The sequence below is a fragment of the Egretta garzetta genome, unplaced genomic scaffold, assembly GCF_000687185.1.
Source record: "Egretta garzetta isolate BGI_Z169 unplaced genomic scaffold, ASM68718v1 scaffold79, whole genome shotgun sequence".
Classification (NCBI taxonomy): Eukaryota; Metazoa; Chordata; class Aves; order Pelecaniformes; family Ardeidae; genus Egretta; species Egretta garzetta.
The window spans coordinates 4,001,827-4,024,475 of record NW_009260791.1 but is presented as its reverse complement, the minus strand read 5'-3'; the positions used below and the strand labels follow the sequence as shown (position 1 = coordinate 4,024,475).

The 22,649-nt window shown below is 39.6% G+C and overlaps 1 protein-coding gene across 1 annotated transcript; it reads right to left on the bottom strand.

Moving 5' to 3' along the window:
• Window positions 1–5,450: 5,450 nt before the first annotated feature.
• On the bottom strand, window positions 5,451–22,649 carry FBXO33 (F-box protein 33). Its single transcript, XM_035902063.1, has 4 exons — window positions 22,564–22,649; window positions 16,226–16,336; window positions 10,582–11,267; window positions 5,451–6,459 (listed from the first exon to the last, which is right to left on the bottom strand). Exons 1-4 carry the CDS (start codon window positions 22,602–22,604, stop codon window positions 6,188–6,190), a joined length of 1,110 nt encoding a protein of 369 aa, XP_035757956.1. The 5' UTR covers window positions 22,605–22,649; the 3' UTR covers window positions 5,451–6,187.

Here is a 22,649-nt window from a genome sequence, read left to right as displayed (position 1 = left end):
CTCTTCTAATGGCATTTTTCCTTACGTTAAGTAACCATTGTTACTTAGGTATATATAAACTACTTTGCTCAAATTGAAGCTTAATAGAAAATTCTCAGGATAGTATTTTGTAAATAAAGAATGAAATAACTATGAATATTGTGAATAAGTGATTTCCATTGTACAATAGTCATTTTAAATTAAGTATTTCTAATGAGTAATCTCTTCAGAGGTGTATAAAATGAAGTCACATGAACCATATTTTCAAAGTCCAGCTGCTTTGGCCTTGTTAAGCTGTACAGGGAATTTATCTGCATGCCAAAAGCGATGCTTGCTGCTTCGTGAATAGAATGTGAAAACAAACTGAAACACTTAATAAAAGTCTACTGAAAATGAAGGTAATGTCACTGTTAACCTGGTACTATAAACGTAGTTGAAGCGAAGAGGAGTTAGGATCATTCCCTTCTACATACCTACTCTGTTACTGACCTCGCAGGTAATCTTTCAGCTGTCAAAGCTTTACGAAGTGGCACTTGTCCTACCAGTACAGCAGGAGGGAAGGAAAAACGGAAATGTAGAGCCACTCTCCTGTCACTCTTCCAGACTGATAGTGTGGGGTTGTGGTTTATCAAAGATGTGTATATGGGGTTTTTATGATATGGGAGGAAGGAGTCAGCGCTAAGTGATGCTTCAGCACCTCTAAAGATGCATGTTTGCAACAAACTAGGATTTTTTTTTTTACTGTCTCAACATTAATTCAGTTATTAGTCTGCAGTTCTTAACACTGGCATTTGGGAAGCTGGATGGGGAAAAAAACCAAAACAAAATCCACTTCCCAATTCCTTCAACTCTAACTTTGGAAAGCTGTTGGGATTTATCAACAAAACTGCCACAAAGGATAGAGCAGGCGATTGCTGTAAGCATGCTGTAAGCTCATCTTACAGCATAGTACAGATTAATTAAAACTGCAAGGCAAGGTAGAATTTCTTTCCTGTCTAGAACAAGCACAGAAGCAAGTGTATCCAATACACTTAGCAAAAAAAAAAAAACAAAAAAAACCCACCCACCAAAACCAACAGAAGTGGCCAAGAACATGCCACTGCAGCAAACATTTTAAAAACCCAAACATATAATTTTAGGCATGGGTTGTGTCCACACCCATTTTGTAGCAATTGCTGGGCTTCACAAAAAAAGCAGAATTAAAAAAAATACAGGAAAGAATGGGCAAACTGCAGCATTAATTTTGTGCCTATAAAAGCATTTGGTGCCTTGGCTCATCCCCCTCATTGCCCGAGGTCACAATTTGTTTCTTCCCTTGGGGTAACGGACCCCACGCGAGGCGCAGCGCACTTACCTGCGGCCAGGGCACGGGCATTGCCATGGACGGAGCCTAGCTCCATTTTTACTGACTGTTTTACAAATCTAAAGATTTCTGCTACGAAGCTGTTGGCTCTTTCATCACTTCAGCTTCAACTTGAAAACCATGGAACTGCTCACACTGCAGTCACTGGGTAAGGGATAAAGAAGGAAACTGGTTTTAGCACACACCCCCCACACCCCCCCACCCCCAGCAGGGGGCAGTTCAACTGGCATCTCTCCATTCTCTGCCCATACACACACACCACAGTTTCAGCCTTTAATACAAACACAGCCACCACACCCCATAATTAGAAGTTACAAAAAAAAAAAAAAACAAACCAAAAAACCCCACAACCTAAAAAACCTCCAGCCCAGTTTTGTGTAATTGCTCAGGTCAAGTCTGCCAAGGGAGCTTTTTCTTTCTCGGCTCAGTACTCCTGCTCCCGCCCTTGTTTCCACATGGGCTCATTTCAGCTGCAGAACTCTGCCATGGCTCATCCCTGCACTTTCCTTATTCGCCTTTCTACTTCTAATTCAGTCCTCAAAGGCCTTTAGATAAACCTTTGCGCTTCAGCCCATCAACAACACATTCGCCAGCAGACATTTCAAAGCGTCATCCACTTTAAATCCTTTTAACTGCTATTTAGCTTAATTCAGCTGTTGCATCATTTTTAGCCAAGGAGTTGCTTTCTAAAGGCTCGACATTTGCCTGAAGGCCTTCACCAGAATGGTAAAAGGAACTGTTTGGTTTTACCCTTGCCCTTGGTATCAGTCCTAGGAATAACCACAGCTGCCAACTCGCCCTGCGCACAGAACCAGCAGGTAGCTCACAGGTCCTCGGTCCGATAACCCTGCCTCCAGAAACCCCCTTCCTCTCTCCCTGCCCCCCCCCAGCTCCCATTAAGGCTTGCACACTACTCCTGAATGTAACTATTTGCTGAACAAATACTGTATTTTCTCTGCATGGGTTAAATATTCGTTCCGGTGTGTAACTAAGTAAGTTAACCGTCTGCAAAAAAACCCCAATTCTTTCACCACCAAAACAATCTGCTCTATGCCCACAATGACACTGGAAGCTGCAGGCAAAACAGAAGTTAGCTGGGCTGAAATAATGCAGGATTACATCATCATGCAGAAAGAACGGAATAATTTCAGACTTTTCCCCCCCGCCCCCCAGTAATAGCCCAAAATTTTGTTTGCAGACAAGCAATTTAAAAACAAGCTCAGATTTATGCAATAGGAAGCAGGGTGTAGTAACCTGACAGGCGTATTTAGGAATGCTTAACTGAGAAAGGTCACGCAAGCGCTTATGTGGGGAAGTCCCTGTTCCCCCTCAACAGAAAAAAGGAATCCAGTTTTAACAATTGAGGGCTTGTGTTCCAAGTTCCTGCTGCTAAATCTAGAATGCAGCAAGACTAGCTTGACATACCCATCTCTTTAGGAAAAACAAAGAGAAACAAAAAAAAAATTTAAAGCCCACTTGGGATTATGCAAGCTCAAAGTAATTCCAGAGTTTGTAAAGCCCCACTCCCAACATGAGTGCGCCCTCCACATTAGGACCATCTTAAGTTTCCCAACACTTGATTTCAAACTGCTTCAGCTTGAATCCCTTCATCCCAGTACCATTAATTCAGATTATTGCAAAAAACACAACCAACCAACCCACCCAACTTTTTCTTTCTTTCTAAGGCAGCAGAGCAGTCAGAGGGGTTATTTCTCCAATGCTGCTCAAGGGGTGGGTTTCACCACGCGCTCGTGCCTTACCAGACTCCCTGTACTCGTAAGGAAGATAAGTCGTCGGTACGCCTGAGGTACGTTGGCTTCGTACCTGGATCACAAGCCGTACCCAGTGGTTAAGACCTCAGACTGTACGGAAAATCGGGTCTGGAGCACTACCAAAGGGCATCATCCATTGATGCTGCCTGTTTTAAGCACTGCGGCTACAACTGCAGTCCTTTTGCTCCCTTAGTCACATGGCCTGCTCCTCCTGCTCCTTATCGTACCTTTCAAGACTTACTTAAGTTAATTCAAAACAAAGCAGAAAATAGGTTAGACTAAAAAGAGAAACTCATTTATAACACAGAAAGGTAAACAAGTTGCTTCCCAGCTGCGTTAAGGCAGTTATCCATAGAAACACACTAGTCCGCAGAGATAAAATTAACATCCCGCAACTGTGTTTTAAACCAGAGGACACAGCATTTTCTTCAGGAAGTTGCACGGAAAAAGCCAGAAATCTTGATCACTTTCAGACCAAACTTAAGGTCCAGATGCTGCTGTTAACTGCTACATAAACCTCCTTCCCAAGACCAAACCCCGTTACTTCACTTTACTGGAATACGAAAAGCTGCAACTGTATTTATTTACCTTATCTTTATTACCCACAGCATCTCTTCAGTGAGTTGGTAACTGATCTTGCATACCAAATCTAGGTGGTCTAGGAGAGTGCTTAAACAACAAGCAGCCCGATTCTCCCGCCTGGTAGCGGTTTGGACTATCGTAAAGTGAAGTTCAGAAGCTCAAATCAGATCCGTGCTTGGCACGCGCACACTGAACAGCCACTCCAACAATTCTCACAGCACAATCAGCCGCGGCAGGGCAGGGCAGCTCTTCGACAGCTTAGCAGACATTTGCCGTTTTCATTCGGAATGCACAGCTACATACCCTGGAGCACGGATAAAACGTCAAACCGAAGCATTGCAGGTATTCATAATCTATTTAATAGTGGGACACCAAAGAAGTACTACACATTTTTCTTGAGCACATTAGATCTTGATTTAAGCAATTGCAACGGATGCAGGAATTTCTCAAAAATAGTCTTCTATAGTCTACAATCCACAGTTTACTGTATCAGTCTAATACGTCATATCATGATATACTGTTTGTGCTAACTGGTCTGATAGTCTGATCTTTAGCAAAGCATCCTTCCCCTTCCTCCACCCCCCCAAAAATGTTGACAGAACTCAGCCAAATTTAAAAAAAAATTACTGTACGACTCATTTTAGACTCTTCTTGTTGACCTAAACACAATGGGAGCTACCAGTTATACACAGCTTATGAACGACGTTGCGTTCTAATTCTAAAAATCTTCATGCTGATACAATAAAGTATTTTATACAGCGATCAATTTTTAATGCTTTATTCATTGATTAAAAGAATATACATTTAACATAAACCATACAACATCAGTCATCAATTCAAACATTCAGCTGGTTTCCTTACATTTTCTGTCAGGAGGTTTGTTTTTTTTTATCTGATCACATTTATAAGATAAAATCTCACCACATCTGGCATATACACACACTGTGCCAGTGGATTCACTCTACTGATGTACATATAAAATCCGCATGGTATGTGCTCACTGGAGACAAAACAGCGCACACCTGTCAAAAGGTCATTTTAATATAAGATGGTAAAACCATTTGTAAAACACATATAAACTTTTTCCATAAATAGAATCATATCTGGACATCTGTTGCATAAATTGTGTTTTCCAAAGCTTACAATATAGCAGCCAGGTCTCAGCACTGCTGGGCACCCACGTTGGCCACTTACTTTATTATTGCAGACTGTCCTTTAAACATTAAATGCACAACATTCGTACCACTTAAAACTGGGGTCAGGTGGAAGTCTCACAGAGACCACGTCTGTACCGCGGTTGCCCTGAAACAGTTAAATCGGCTTTTAAAGCCTCTCAGATATAACAAGATTTTAAAACATACTTCATGGAATGTTCTTCATGCATCATAGCAGCTCATACCTGTGATAGAACAAGCTTTGTATTTGTTTCCTTTCCTTCCTTTACATTCACTATTCACAGTGAAACAGGTGCATGTTTGTTAAGAGTTCTGAGGTTGCTGACTGAGCCACAGCACAGCTGTGTACCACAGGTCGAAATTCGACCTTATATATTACAATCTAGCAGTATCTGGCTGGCCAGAAGTTGGCCTGCCCCTGCCAGCATGTGGGCACTTCTTCGTTTTTAATCTATTCTTTGGCAGCTGACACAGGCGCTGACAGAGAAAATCCAGTGACTTGGTTGCTAGGGATTTCACGACTAATGTTTGTTTGCAGGTGCATACCTTTGTATTGAAGTCTTCGCTGTTATGTTTTTACCTCATCGGAGTGCACATTCTTGGTTTTTTTTTTTTTTTTCTTTCAAACTTTGGCCCAAAGCTAACTTTTAAGGAAGATGACAGAACATGAGAATAAACGAGGAGGAGTTTGCAAAGAATCCAAAAGACTACAGCTCATGGAGTGGATCTGCAAGCGCAGGTACCTGAAAAGCTAGTGTTTCACACCGCCGCTTAACAGCTAAGGGGAGCTGAGAACGGTAGTGAAGTCACGCTTCAGAAGCTGCACGTGAAATAAAGCAAGGTGAGCGTCTCACAACGAACAGCCCTGGATAGACTTCTCTTCCTTTTAAGCCTATTAAAGTAGCAGGCTACCAGATGAAGCACACAATGACAGCACAGAAACCCACGGGGCTATGGATATGGGCATTAAAAAGAGTTGGCTCCTGAGCACAGAACTCCGATATAATAGTAAAATCATTCAAAACGCAGTTACTCAATAAAAGTAAAGTTAGCCGGCAACCTCAGACAGCCTTTGGCTGTATCTCTGTAAGGTTTGGTAGACAAATCCATTAACCGTGAAAACCCTAAACACTGCCACTTTCAGCTTCTAAACCAATACCCGACTACGTTCTTTGATCAAGAAGTAGAATACACATATATAATTCTATATAGCTAATACTGATTAAACACAGCACAAAAGGGGTTAATTCACGCTACTGAAAAAACATAATAGGACCCTACTTGCATATGTAACCACAGGAATTGTAAATAAGGAGCTAAATGCCTTCACTGAAGCTTTGCATCTCTCTGTAAAAGTGGCGGGTTGGCTCAGTGAAGACACTGAGCAGCTCTATGTCCATGACTGCGTGCCAAGGTCGACCCAATCCGAGAGATACTTGCTCAATGAGATTGTGTACTGGATCCACATCCTGATCAGCCAGTTCTCCTTGGTCAAAATCAATGCTTTCTTCCGTGACTTCAAGAACTTTCAGGTCAGAGCCACGAAGACGAGCAATTGCAATAAGATTATGAGCCCAAACTGTGTAACCTAGGAGGGGGGGAAAAAAAAAAAAAAAAGGTTGCTCTGTCATTTTGCTACAAGGCATTTTTTTTACTGAAGTAATTAATACCAGCGCATCTCAACATCCTTCCCAACCTATTTTGTCTTCCATCTGGCAGAATCCCCCTACGGCATTTTTTTTTTTTTTCAGTAGCAAGCAGTAAAGCCCCATTTTATATTCTGAATAAGTATCAAAAATATTTCAGGTAGTTTGACCAAGCTTTTCTAGATCTAATTTTTCCACCATTTGTAGAATTCTTTCACCATTTTTAAAGAAGTGGACTTTGTAGAATTTTTTCACCATTTGTAGAAAAGTGGACTTCTTTACTCCAAGTTAAGTTATATCTATAATTTCAAACCTCCTGTGATCTACTTCGTTGTACAAATAAATTGAATTTTAAAAGTGAGTAACCAGTTATTCTAAGTGAATGCATAAAAGGACTGTTTTAAAACTGTGCTTGTGCTAGAAAAAATCTGAAGTTTGCTTTTGTTGCATTAGAGGTAGACTTAAAAAAAGAACCAAAAGAAAACAAACCAAAAAACCCAACACACACAAACCAGAAGCCTCTCCAGGAAATAGGTCACACCAGTATTAAAAATAAATAAATCTACATATATCTTGATATTCTATCTGAGATTAAACATAATTACAAAGCTCTCTTCCCATTAGTGTATTTTGGCATCCCTCTTTAAAAACACCTATGCCCCAGTTACCTGTTAGCTTTCTATACCCTGGCTAAGGCAAATGCTAAGCTCCTCATCATTCAGATGCAAACCACAGATGATCTGGGAACTTCCCTTTTTGGGAACTCTGCCAAGTCAGCCCTTCCATTGCAAAAGGAAAGGCTCGTTTCTGCCTTCATCATCACTCTCACAGGTGCTAAACCTCTTGGTGAGATGCCCACTTAGATTCCAAGTAAAGCTGCAGTCTGCACAGTATTTGAACTGGGAAAGTTAAGCTGCTAAGAAATAAAAACCTAAGGGTCGTTTGGTCTTCAACAATGCAGTTAACATGTTCTACACCATAATGTATCAAAATAAAAACATGTCAAAGTAATAAAGAAAGGAGAATTTTTCATTCTGTTTTCTTTTACTTTTTCCTATTGTTTGTCTCTAAGGTTTCCTGTAAATATTTTGCTCAGGGTAGGCTGTCAACAAAGAAGCCTGCACACATCCGTATGGCTTGTTTCTGGTATATTAACCATTAGGAAATGCATGAATTCCCCACAACTTTCATCTGTTTATAATTCACCTCCAGCACAACTGTCCACAGAAGATGCTGCTGTCAGTAAGGCCGTAGGATGTTAAACCCAACAGAAAATACCACCTGTACGAATACACTCCCCCTTATGAGGATTTGAAGGCGCTCACACCACCTTCCAGTCATCTTGATCGTAAAGGAACCTACTGAAGAAATCCTTTAACAGAAAGTGCAAGAATAAAGGGAAAAACAATGGTGGTTAAGTCCCCTGTACCACCCTCATGGTTCAGGTATGTGGCTTTTGCTATAACTTTTCACTGTTGGACCCTCTACGCTCTGCAACAACCACCTTATTCTCAACTTAATCTCATTTTAAATTAACTCTCCTTTCACAAGTTTTGCCTGAAGTTTCTCAGTAACCTTCCAGCAGCCAAAAAGCCTCTGCCCAGCTAAGTATTCAGAGGCAGCAGGGAATGATCACTTCACTACGAGTATCACTGAACAACAAATTCACCATGGGCACACCATGATTTGTTTTCCCTTGCTAGTAAAAACTTCAACTTTAGTTTTGCTCATGGACAGAATAAAACAGAGAATCTCCTAGGTAATACAATACGTTTATAACAAAGTCTTGAAAAATCCACGTGAAGTGTCCTCTTAGGGAGGAGGGAGGGAAAGAAAAAATAAAAAAAGAAAGGCTTCTGCCCCCACAGATGGGCCGTGCTTTTTATTCACAGTGCCAGATCATACTACTCTGACTATCCTGTCTCCGTCCCATCCCAAACGACCACACATCCTTCGCACCCTTTCTTTATTCTTCAATCGGCTTTCCTCTGCTCCTGAAGATGTTCTCTTGGTGGGAAGATGATATGACTTGCCACAAAAGACAGAAGAGAATCTTGAGGCACCCAAGGAAAAGAGTGTCCTTAGGGTATGCTTTCACCCTCCTCTTTTGGTCAATGACAAGTGGCAGCCAAAACTATATGTATACCAAGGCCTTTTTCAGAGCAAACTAATAGCAAAAGAGGGAAAACCAAAAATCCTGAGAAGTACTGGAAACTGAAGAATAACCACTTCAAGAGACAGGAGAAGAAACCTGAGCACTTAGGTATAAAGCAAATCATGGCACCTTGAACAAAACTAACATTTTTTCCTGAAGGAAGCTTGATAGTATCATGAAGAATAGGAGAGTGGAGTCAGAAACCATTATTTGGCAAACCTCAGAAAATACAAGTGTGAGGCTAAGACACTGTACTGAAGCACCACAGCATTCTAGATCTTTCTTCCTAGTCATGTTCTTCTCACGGTTGCTACTCTAGAAGAAAGGTGCTTATGGTACAGTACCAGAGAAGTGATATTCACAGCTTAAGAAAAGACCAGGAGGGATTTATAGGCAGCTAAGCTGACTTCTGCTGCAAGGAGGGAAGAAAAGAAGGGGAAAGAATCTGAATTCCAACACCAGAGCAAGGGTGATATTTGACCATTCTCTCCCCCAGGTATACACAGCATCTCTCCATAGAGGATGCAGCAACATCCATTTGCGAGGCAGAAATGTAGAAGGTGTTTGCTTTCCCAGTGCTCTGCACAGACTAATACCTTCTACTGAATAGACATGCACTGATATTAAATGATACTTACATTAGCTTATGTTCGGATATTTTACCATCTTTTTAAGTTTAGATAATGTATTAAAGAACTTCCCTGTTGTAGGAGGATAATTTAAAGTAACACCTTTTTTTTTTTTTTTTAAAGGTCCTTAAACTTGTATCCAAATGTTAAAAGAAACTGCTAAAATCCACATTTAGAGTGGTAAGGTCATGTGCCAGTATCCAAAATCTGTCAGGCCTGGAAACTACAAAGGAGAGACAACTGAACTGATCCCTCACCCCCTCACCCCCCCACCCTCTGACTATGATTTTTCAGTAGAAGACAGTGGAAAAACTTTTTCTAGCAAATACAGCAGGACCTTCTGACTTCAGCCAATGGAAATCTGAATGTACAACCTTCACTGCTGAAGGTCTCTCCTGTTTGTGCTGAATGACTGGAGATTTACTTCCCCCTAGCAGTCCCAGGAAACGTATTCATTCTTATGCAACACAATACAGAGTCATCACTTAACTCCTTCATGCATGGGCAAACTTGGTCTTGGTAAGTCGATTCCAGCACAAACAAAAAAGAACTATTCTGCATTATTTCAGTTCCAGGTGCCTTAACCTTTGCCAAATGACTAACTTCTAGCAAGTACTGTACTGATGACAGAGCTGAATAGAAATAAAAACTTTTTTTTTTTTAAAATTTGCAATTAAATGGCAAATAAATAGGTGGGATAAACCTAGCTCTGATATTACTGGTGAAACCAATGCATTCAGTGAGGCAACCTCCTCCACACTGTGTTTTTTAGCCTTCATCTCCTGGCAAAGTCTTACCAAACTGGAAACAGACTTCCTCCCCTCAGCCTTGGGGCACTTAACCCACGTTATTTACAAACAGGAAGAACGATCATCTAATCTTGCCAGCCTATGAGCTCACAGTAAAACAGCAAACATTTCCAGTGTTCATGTTCACATAACTGGCCACTTGGTGGAACTTGCACAGTGCAGACCATGTTCAGGAAAAGCCTCCTGAATGCTCATTTCTTAGTTATCCTCATTTCTGTGAGCAGTCTAATAAAATCCTGTGTGACTTCTTAATCAAATTTAGCAGGCTACAAGGATATTTAGAACTCACACACAATAAACACCTCCATATTTTCAAACACGAAAATACCAGTATAAGGTACAACAGTGCGTATAGCAACTGTGCAGCAGACTTTTGAACACCGCTCTAATAAAACACATTATGATTAGAAAGGCTGAAGCACTGTAAGTGTTTCAAAGTCACATACTATGCCCATGCAATGTATTACCTACCATGAACAGCTAGGAGAGACAGTCTTGTGCACCTCCAGGCTAATAAGACAAGTGGATCTTCGTTCCGGTTGTCACTAAGATCTGGGAAGCCGGACATATCTATCACATCATTCATTAGTATAAAATGAGTGAGGAACTTGTCATACTGCCTGGATATGAGGTCAACAACAGCCCCTGAAACACAAGTGATGTAGCTGTCAAAGTGAATCCTCTCTAGGGGGATACTGGGCTTAAGAATCCTTAACATATCATCACTCTTGACATCGAAAGCCATTATATAGACCCGAAGATTGGTGCTGTTGCGAGTCAGCGCCTTCCAATTCTCATCTTCTGGCATACTGTCCAATGACTTGTGCATTATGGAAACGCTGTGGACCAGGAGAGACAGTCGATGCAAAGGCACATGGTTGCTGTCAGCCAGGACTCTTGCCATTTCAGCTGTAAAATCACAGAAATCCAAAGCAAGCGAACGCAGATTCACAAAGCGCTCCAATTCAACCGCAGTGATAAGAGTGGTATTACCAGGGATGTGGTTGTCCAGTAAGCTCAGATGTTCCATGGTGTTGGCTATAGGGTTTGATAAGGAGGACAATGATGTGGGAGTTACTATTTGCAGCATAAACCCACAAGACAGCCATTTCAATTGCCTGCTATTGCCTAATATCTCTTCAAACAGCTGTTGTATTCTGCAAGTAAACAAAACAGACAATGATCCCATTAAACATGGTTTAGTCTTACCAATTGCATACCCTTATATTTTTTTATTCAAGAATTATTATTCTTCTTTCATCTATGGCCTTATTCTGCGGGAAGGTGCTATTATGGTTTTTGTGAACTACAAGTGTTACAACCCGACTCTGCAGACCTCCCACAGAAATTTAACCTTCACTACACTTAAAAGGTTAAAATTGTAAACTATCTTGAGAAAAATTATGTACTTTATCTTTCAAAAACGATGGCACACTACAAACCTTCATTTCATGTATTTCTCAGCACGTATTTAACACCCTCCCACATACATTTTAAGGTTATGCAAATAAGAAAACCTGTAATGCTTTTAAACCACGATTCTTGTTTTTAAAAACAGCTTTTTGTATTTGCTAACCTCTCCAGAACTGCAAATGCAGTATAGAAAAAAAAAAAGTGATTTTCAATGAAAGGTTACAGAAACAACTTTGAGCATAAGTTAGACTGATTTGAAACAACTTGGTTGACTTTGCTCATTAAAGGGTAAAGAACAAACGTATAAGATCCTTTAAATAATTCTGAATGCACAGCTAACTGGATTTTCAAGTGCCAACAGGTTCAAGTTTTACCAAAACAACTTGGACCTGATAACGTTTCAATCTCAGATTATCAGTGCCAGATGATCCTGGCACTACTAGAATCCTCATGCCATTTATTAAACTGCATGATAATTATGCATTTATCCTGATGAATCCCACTTCTCCTACTTTTTATTTTTTTAACAAAGGGATGTTCTTTAAGTTAGATATTTAATTCAGGAAGGCAACAAAAGTACTTTAAGATAAAATTTTGAATACTGAATTGAAATAGTAGAGTCAAACTCTACAAACTTTCTTTAAGTAAATATTTTTCCAGTCTTCACCCCACAGCTGCTAAGGCCCAAAAGAGTCCTCCCGCCCAAATTACAAGTGCTCTTTGAGCATATACATACTAGGACACCTGTGTGGGTGAGAGTTTGATCTCAAACCCTGCCAGCCAGAAGGGAAGATCAGCATTTAAGGGAAGCAGTCAAGCCAGGCTACGACAGTTCCACGCAACACCAAGATTTAAACGCCTCCAATACAAAATCAGCAGAAATCCTTGTGCCTCAAGGTAATGTTTTGCACAGAACACTTTTTCTTTTCTTGTTATGAGTATCTGTATACTTCATACATCTCAACAAAACAATGTTACAAAGTTATTATTCTCATCCACTTATCTTTAATAGAGAGAACATCCAGCAAAATTAAAGGCTAATTATTTAGCCCAGTACCCTGACTGACAGCAGAGAAACACTTAACGCCTTAAGAAGTGCGACGGAACAAGGAAAGCACATAGGGGATATTTCTCAAATATCTCCCTAAGTTTCCAAAAATGTGTAACTCAAGACCTCGTGAGCCAGAGGTGGCTTTCTGTATTTAGTAACCCTGAGGGACCTCACTTCTACAAATTTATCCAGGCTCCTCTTTGACCCAAGTAAGCTTTTAGCAACTGTAACATCCAATAATAAAGAACTCGTCAGGGCGATTCCCCCCTCTTCTTGCTTCCGCTGAACCTGTCACCTACTACCTTTGATGCCCCATAATCCTTCTCTGTTGTAAGAAAAAGATCAACCCTTATCCATCCTCTCCCTCTGCAAATCCTTATTCATCCTCTCCCTTGCCTGCATGTGCTTTCTTCCTCCTCCTAAGAACGTACTGGGTTTGCAAGGCCTGACTTCTCTTTGTAAGTGGAAAACTTGGTGTGGTTATTGTATTTATCTATTGTACACCTCAGAATAGCTCCTAAGGTTTTGCCTAGTGATAGTCATCAGGTTTAAAGACTTCAGTTCTTCCAGATCTTCTCTAAATATTTTTTTGCTTTTAAAATTGAGGACTGGAGACTGTGACAAATTAAACACAGTTTTAAACAACAGGTCAAGAGTCACAGATAGTGTAGTTTTGCTATTTTATTCCTAAATTCTTTTACAGTTCAGATGAGCCCCGTTTGATCCTGGCAATGTTTGTTTCATAATTATTTGTGCCAATGCTTAAATTGAAGGCAGATTCTCTGACAATCCCCCAAAGACAGAGATGCTACCACAGGAACCTCTTTAATTTCTTCCAACGAACAAAGATTCTTCCCTCCCCCCTCTCACCCATCTACGAAAGGTGCTGTAATGCTAAATGCTAAATGAATGTAAATGCTAGATCAATTTTGAGATCCTCAGTAGAATATTACCGTCTATATACCTCACTGTGCTAAAAATCTGTTTAAATTGTGCTTCTGATAAGATTTAAATATCTAAGCTTAGAAGAGTACTGTTCTAATACTCACATAGCTTAATGAAAAGAAGTATGACACAGGACTCTGCAGCTGTAGGGTGGGGTTTTTTTCCCTTCTGGGAATTGCACTAAACTTAAAATGTCGATGTTTAAGCATGGTTTAGTAAGTATAACACAAAATATAAGCAGAGCTTAGCACATGCAAGAAAGCAACATAACCTAGTGATGCCTCAACAAATGTACTTAACCAGTCCCCTTTGCTCCCTGTAAGTAGCAATTATGGGATGTTCACCATCAACCTGAAACGTGCAAACGATCATACTGGAGCAAACTATTTGAAAAAATAAAAATCTCAAATTATTTTCACAAGTAATGCCCCAAATTGTGCCTTCAGCCAGAGGACAGACCAAAGCCCAGACCAAAGCCTGACTAGACAGGCTGTGTTACTGTTAAAGCCCAAAAACCAGTCCTGACCAGTACTGAAGCACATTGATGGCCCTGGACAGGAAACAAACATATTACTGAGGTCCATATGGAGCTCATTCATTTAATTAAGACTATCAATCAAAAAGTTTTGTTTAATAACAGAGGCTAAACTGGTTCTTTTGGAACCAAACTATCTGAACCACACCGATCAGTCATAGGAAGCAGATTTCAGAAAGCCAAAATTTTAAACAACTACTCTTTGTTAAACTCAAGACAAATGTATTGTTTACGCTGAACTTCCCAACAGTAATAAACTAAGTTGTAAAGATAATTTTAGAAAGTAATCAGGAACAATTCTGCTATACAGAAAAAGAACAAGCATTACAAACCCATGCTGATCACTGCAAAAGTACATTTTTGAAAGCACAATCCAAAGCCTCCTCTCACTCAGAACAACCTTTAGTCTTAACCTGGTAGAGCATCCTAATGGTTCTGTGCTAGCTGAGATTTCACCCATGGTCTGTTACACCCAGATGAATGCTATGGACTTAAGGAAGTGTCACATTTTCTTCCCTGACTGCTTTAATTGCAGGAAGTACCTGAAACAGCTAGTAAGGTTTATCACCATACGGGTTCCAAAAATCCTCAACTCCCAGTACGCTGTCTCGAAAGACTGGTCACTATCTTTCAGTGTTAGGTATCAGTAGCCACGTTTTGCAGCTTAACCGATGCAAACCCCAAGTGCAAAAGACAAGAGTAAGGAGCCATAAGGATTTACTTTCTGAAGTAAATCTGCTGCTAGTGCTGATGAACTTGACAACACTTAATAAAACACTGCCAGTTTTCCTTTAATTTAGAAAAGGACTAGGAGGTCTCAAATACATCATTTTGTTCTAGCAAAAGAAAAAACCCACCAAAACTAAACAAAAAGAAGTAGCATTTATTTGTTCATTCCAAAATGTGCAGAAGTCAATATTCACCTAAAAGACTAACTTCAAATTAGATAAGGAGTTTTGAATGGTTTCTGGCTCTGAAATGTATATACTTATTTTTATTATTTGTTCAAAGAAATGTTTAACCACACACTCAGCTGAGTAAGCATCTGCTTAGATGGCCCTCTTCAAGCCCCTTGGCAAAGGTTTGCTTATATATTTATGTTTTCACAACAAAGGATATGAAAAAAAAGGAGCTTTTACTGAACCAGCCTTTTACCTGCACACAGCACTATGGTATATATGTTAAATAGAATCCCAAATTGCTCTAAGTTCTGCATTCTAAGCATAATGGGTGACAAAGACACAGTACATAACACACATCTGTATTTGCACTGTTTTGAATATTTGTCAGGACCAAACATTTAGTTTGATGGTTGTGTTCACATACACATATTGATCTGATAATATACCTACACTAGGTCTAAAACCACTCTAAAAAATAATAGTAAACATCTAGAGTGGCTGTACTTATTCCACTCCCAAGCTACTGGGAAAAAGATGTTTAAACTGACACAAATTAAAATGATGGTATTCAGGTTTTATCTATAAGGAAAGTTTTAGCAGAACTGCTGAAATAGTTAACTTAGCATCACTCCCTCTATGGTAATTTATTCCAGAAGTCAGTAGCTTTTTATGTTGTATTTACCCTTTTCCAAACAAGAACTAGCTAGTCTGATTATAAGCATTCAAGGACTGTACCGTAATGTAATTATGGCAAGCTAAAATACATCTCTGAACTAAACAAGCACACTGTGAGCTATGATCTTCCAATAAATCTGCAAATACATAACCTAGTTTTGAGATGCAACTTGAAATAAGTTGTTTGTGTTTATGTTCTCTTTCAAGTGTATTTGCTACATCTCCTCAATTCTTGTGAAATACAACAGATTACTTCCTTTTCTCATTTTTTCACATACAGCAATAGCAGAGGTGCTGGTAACAACCCCCCATCACTCCAACCCTTTTGTGTCATTAATGTAATATTGTTTCTAGAACACAATGAAAAGAGGAAAGAAAGGGGTCTCACCCTGCTGAGAAGAAAAAAGCCACAAAAACACAGACTACTTCATGTAAGTAGTAGGAACAGAAATCAACTCAATTTAAGAACTTAGATTCTCATCCTATTAAAAAACCTAAAGAATTCTCAGTCATGTATTTCGGGCATGAAAATCTGTGTTCTGTTATCTGTTTTTATTATTTTAATGTATTTGATAATTTACAAGTATAACTTACTGCTTAATCTTCTTGCCATCAGGGTCAACCTTGCCGAGGTATGTATTTGATATACTTCCATGTTGCTGCAGAATGCTTATATCCCCAAAGAGACTTAACTTCTGGAGGTTCCTACAAAATGACAAAATAAAGAGGAATGTGTACACAAAATTTAAAAACTGTGAGGAATCATTCTGCATAAGACAAACACAGGCAATAAGGACACATTATTACATGGAACACATAGTCTGTTTTGGGAAACATCCTACTGTCCTGGAATACAGGCACATATGGAACTACAAAAAAATGAGACTGAAGTATAAAAGAGGACTACACAAACTGCTGAATCCAGCTGTAAAAGCAAATGCCATTTTTCAGTCACCACAGGAGTATTTGCAGCAGGCCAGCGCCATAAAGAAAACTTTTAATAGTGCTTTCATCCACTTTTTAATCCCACGAATATGTGTGTTGTCACAGATGAAAACATCAAATACCCATTCCTTTTAACATTTAACACTGCATTCAATGCCCACGTAGAACGTAACTACAAACAACCCTGACTGAGCACTTACATATTGCAGCTGGGTTACAAGCGGGAGCCCAAACCTGCCTCAATTGAAGCAACACAAACCTCAGACAGGAAAAGTTAAAGCTCCCTACACCCCTAATCAGCATCTAATTTCTGTTATATCAAAGTAGAAGTTGTTCTAATATTTCCCATCACTGACCAGAAGAGGATCAGTTGTCCGCCATGACACATAATTTTTAGAAGGGATTACCTAAAAATAAGTGAAAGAATAACCTCTAAGTTTATGTTGGACATGACTCGGTGTGCTCGACAGTCAGTTTTCCTTTCCCTAATACAGTTTATTTCTCTAATCTGCTCTTTTCTATTCTTAAAAAAGTTCAAGCAAGAGATATGAAAATGACTGCAGTTTTAGAATAGCTGTGTGGCATTTACTTTTAAGACTTTTATTTTTTTAACTGACTAAGTTTCAGGTCAACATTTCTTTTTATTTATACATGCTGTAAATTAGATTTACTCTTAACATGCAAGGACTAGTCTGCACTTGATAATTAACATGGCAGAAATTCCAGTTTCATCACAAATGGATACATGAGTTAAATTCATCTTACACAGTAGATACCAATTAACCTATAGCTAACAATTAAGTGAGTTACATAAATCCTTATTTCTGCTGGCTTACAAATCATATGCTAATATTTCAGAGCAGCTTCGAGGAAAATGCAATACAATTACAATGGCCAAAGCACAGGGAAGCTCTGGTACCAGTTTGCTAACCTCCACAGCATGAGCTGGTACTCTACCAAGAGGAAGGGGGGGTGAGAAAGTATGAAGTAGTCAAATTTTACATTTTTTAAGTAAGTATGAATTAGTATCTACCTTAAGTCATAATTTACCTGTTTTGAAGTGCCTGTACTCAATAATCACACACTAGTTCCCTGAAATCTGTCCACTGTTGCACCTGCTACTTTTCTTCTAGAGGTGAACAACACCTGAATAGCAAGATCCACAAGCTCCATTGAGTCGGACAAATACTAGACTAAAATACCTAGATTTTACAACCGTTTCAGAAATTCTAACAATTTAGTATTTAGTCTTTTAAATACAGGACTTACTGTACTGATGATATGTTAATATAAACTGAGCCTTGACCACATGCTCAATATTCTACAAATCTAAGACAATGCCTGATCATACTGATGAACAAGCTTGGCAAGGAAATCTGAAGACAGTGGCACCACCAGAGTATTTTGGGCTCTTCTTCCCTCAAAAGCTGTAAGAGAGAGTCTGGTATGGCAGGGAAAGCAGAAGAAACCTCCACCTGGTGTGAAAGGTAGTGTTCACAGCCAATGCTATAATTAAGCTTTTATCTTCTAATCTCAGTGACTTACTTCTGCGAGCTAAGAGACAAAATGCAATCTTCAGAACAATTCTGGATCGCCTGCATATTCACATCACACACAGGTCTTGTTTTGTGCTGCTCATACCCCCAGTGAATGCTACTGTATGCAGGTATTAATTTTAGAGCCACCGAACTACAGGACACATGAAACACTATTTACTAGTACCCCACACATTTTTACTACATCTATTTGACTACCATTTCACGCGCTACAGAAATGTACGGAGAAGTTCTCCACCTCAGAACTTAGGCAATGAAAACATCCAATTATTTTACCATTCACAGTACTGTTATTACCATCCACAAATCTGATCACAGCTCAACACAATATTAGATTTTTGCTACTATTTGCAGTGCAATATAATTTCTGTGGCATTCAGCTCGCATCTCATCTTTACATCAGAGAGTTAGTAAAGTGATTGCTATTTAAATAAAATTATTTAGAAGTTAATTGCCATCTTTTGCTAAAAGTTATAAACGGCATCTTAATCCTATTGTAGCAGCCATACACACAGCTGGAAAAAAGCATGTGGTTTGTGGGGGTTTCTAAACCATTTATTTTCCACTAGGTCAAAAAGTGTACTAAAAGTAATAAGCTTCTTATTAGGCTCCATCTTCAGTTTCGGTCAGTCTTTTCGAACACCCAGTGAAAAAAAAGAACAAAATGGCCTTGCTTACGTTAAAGATGAACAAAGTGGTAAGGCACATCTTGCATTATTATACTAGTTTTTGCCAGTTTCAGCTGCTTGCTCAGACCAACAGAAGAGAGTCATTAGAAAACCTCAAATACAGATGCAGTCTGCTGTTTTGAGCAATTCACCAATTTTTGGCAACCCCAAGACAGATACCATACTTCACCAAGATACCACAGTTTGACTATAATCTGCATTTTTGTTTCCACAGAAAAGAGCAAACAAGTCGCAGGAATTAACGTACTGCAGAGGAAGGGGCGGGGAGGGGAATCACTACCTTCCTATCCTCCTTTGTAAGCAGCTAGCTGAGAGGCCGTACTTTGGGATTTCAGAATTACATAAAAGAACACAGAATTTTCCTACTGAATGATCAGCAGTCGCTTATTAGCTGCTGCATGCACTGAAATGACTCATAGAGAGTTTGTTGCCCTCCCACCTGCCTTCCAGAACTTAGTTTTGAAAAATCAATTTGAGAAGGCACAGATCATTAGGATCTCTTAAGAGCCACTAAGAAACAACCTGTCCCTGCTGATACTGCTACAGAACATTATGCCCACCCGCTTCCCCCCCCCCCTTTTTTGTAATAGGAAGTAGAACATCAACTGTTTAAACAATAACATACTTTGTTATTTTGCTTCATTTATTGTCATAAACATAACAGCTCATGGAAAAGTTACGGATCACTATAAACACCACATTAGTACCTTTTAACTAAATAAATTACAGATTTTTAGAGCACATCATGGTCCCAGTGCTATTAAAGAAGTATTTCGGGAGTAATATGGTGCCACACACAAAATAAAGTTTATGGCGACTTGAGCTCTGCCTTAAGTATGCGACAGGCCTAGAATGTATCTTTTTAGATGATAACTGGCTGCCAGAAGTAGTACTTGTCGGAATATTAGCAGTCGTTTTTAAACCAAGTTGTGGACAAGCAGTTATTTCCTTAATTCCATCAGAATTGGCAAAGGTGGCTCTGAAATATTTTTCTAGAAACTTAACATGCAGATTTGCTTAGAAAACAGCAATTTTATGTTGTACAGAAAATGCTTTTATTAGCAAAAATACACATCATTCTCCTCTACCCAAGAGAGCATCTAGAAATTGCATTGCTTTTAGTCATTACTTTTCTTGGGTCCTGCGGTATTGTAAATCCTCAAGGAATTCTAGAGCCATCTGAAGTACATTTTTCTTTTCTGCAAGGAAGGGGGTTGTTACTGCATTGTTTAATAATAGATTTAAAAAGCCTACAACAAGATTACACAGTTAAAAAACAGCACACCATTTCACAAAAGTAGATTTCTTCCTGCCCAGTTCTTAAGTGTAAGATGGAAGCTCTTTGAACTTCTCTGCCAAAAAGCTATCATAAGGACTGACAGGAGTTATGAAAGAACCATCCTGTTTTAAACTTAATTCCAAAAGGAATGCATTTACAGTGATTCAGCCACTGGAGAAGCTGCCGTTTCTATTATTTTGGAAGTTACAATAGCTATCCTATGTACAATGACATACGGCAAACACAAGAAGGAATTATTAATTACCCTTGAGTTACAGACGAATAACAATAAGCAGAGAGAGTGACTGGACTGTGGTCATTCCTCAGACAAAATGAAGATCAGGCAGGTGAAAATGCCTCTGGTTTAGACTTGCAGCCACAATAAGAACTAACCAGCATGTGTTAATGCTCCTTCCCGCCTCGTTTCAATCTCAAAACTCGACTTAAAGAGCTAAAAAATTAACGTTCTACTTGCAAACTAATCTGTTATCGATAGTTCCTTGTCTGCTCAAGGGAAAAACGTGAATCTATTCAGAAAGTCAATCTGAATAAGAGGTCAAGGGTTTAATGTAGCCCCCCCTCTTTTTTAAAATGCTTATAAAAAAAAAAGCCCGCTGTAATAACCAGCTACCCTGTGTTCCCCAGTCATACATTATTCATTTCAAAACAAAAGAGCAACATGCAAATAATTTGAAGACAGCAAGAAAGTACAGTAATGCAAAACCCTATCAAAGTTGGTAACTTTTCACCAAAATTACCACCAAAATTATACTAACCTACCAGAGAACAGGTACTGGAGAAACAACTACTTCTACATAGTGTTTTACTGCAGTCCTGAGCCACACTGTGCATACAGAACCTGTAAAAAGAACTTTAGAAAGTAAGTGTCCTTGTACGAGTTTCAGGTAAGGCCATGGAGTATTAATCTTTTTCAAAAGAAAAAGGGTACCAAAAGCAGTCTCGTAACCCATTTAATTTTGACAGCCTTATATTTTAGCGGGATGAGGGGGTGGGGGTGGGGGAGAAGCATTCCAGTTTTTCCAACAAAAACCCCAGGCAACATCTCCTGCAGATACTACTTATTTTAAAATTCCAAGTCCACGTAGCGATATTTGTATCAGATCAGATAACCACCAACATGGCTTCAACATTTTTTCCGCTTACAACATTAGCTGGATTCCCCAAAGATTCAACAGTTAAGCGAAAGCTCCTTAAAGGCAAGAGAAGACCGATCAAGGCAGATGATCGTGATTCGCACACCGAGGATTCACAGGGCAAGAAATAACTTAGGATAAAGGTGAGCTGGGACCAACGAGCCATTTTCAGAAGTAAGGCTTGTAACTCTCAACCATCGCAGTTGCACCACAGGAAGTACCTGCTGGGCACAACAGGGCAGAGGAACTGAAAGTGAGACTTCACAGGCCACATTTGCATTCATCTAGAACCAACGAGGAATTACATTTAAAGTTCTCTTGCTACAATTCAAAATAAAGCAGCAAGGAAGGCCTTAAACTACTCTCTAATCCCTCCGGATTCAAAGAGAGGAGGTGACCAGACCACAATTCAGTTGCAGACAGTTTTCCAAAGGCCATCCACAAGGTGTAATTCATCCTAAAGATGCCCTGAAATATTTGCAGCTTTTTTTTTTTTCTTGATGGGTGAAGCTATATGCACACAGAGGGGAAATAATATTAACAATTTCTTATCCTAAAATCTGCATGGCTTTCCAAATACATCCTAACCCAACTGTAATATCCTTGCTTTCTTGTCCTAGGTGCTGACTAGAGGCCATATATTAGGAAATCTGATTATTATCTTTTTTTTTTAAAGACAATTATCTCGATCACACCCGCACACGGTAAAGAGAAGGCAAGTATTTTCATTTTAAAGAACTCCAACCTGAGGAAATTATCTAACCTGCCAAAGTCAGTCTGTGAAAAAGCAGGATCTAAACACATCTTAAGTCCAAACCACAGGACAAGATTTCTGTCATTTAAATGCGATTTGATCAAGAAAGCACTACGTTTGAAGTATTTTTTCAGTAAACAAACACAAAAACCTCCGACTAGTTAAAACTGCGTCACATCTCCGTTTAGCAGGTAACACGAGAGCTGGCACGAAAGCTCAGCTTTTCAACGGTAAAAACCCTGAGAGCTGGAAAGGTGAAAAGCATTTTCCTGGGGCTGTACCCCATCCCACACCCCCCCCTCCAGAAAAACCCCAGTGCTGTAATTTCAACCCCCCTTCCTAATTTCTCATGGCATTAATTATTTTTCAATCACACGTAAGAGGTCTAAAGCCTATCCGCAGCAAGGCTTATGTTTTAAAGTGAGAAAGGTGCCTTCTTCGGCACCAAATCCCAACCCCCAGCTCTCACTTGCTCCGTTGGAGCTGCGTTCCCCCCTCCTTCACAAGGACGAAGAAGTTTTTATTATCGCAGCTGTATCCGCTTTGCACACTGACCAGCCGCCCGCCGACTGAACGTCCGCGGTCATGGGCTCCATCGAAGTACGGAACAGGCTAAAAATGAGGTAAGTTTGAAGCAGCGC

Bases quoted from the DNA above. Each gene is read 5' to 3' on its own strand.
- FBXO33 (XM_035902063.1), bottom strand. From the start codon at position 22,604: ATGGAGCCCATGACCGCGGACGTTCAGTCGGCGGGCGGCTG. The intron at 11,268-16,225 runs GTAAGTTATACT...GTTTACTTGCAG, and splicing joins GATGGCAAGAAGATTAAGCA to AATACAACAGCTGTTTGAAG. The intron at 6,460-10,581 runs GTAGGTAATACA...CCCCCCTCCTAG, and splicing joins GTCTCTCCTAGCTGTTCATG to GTTACACAGTTTGGGCTCAT.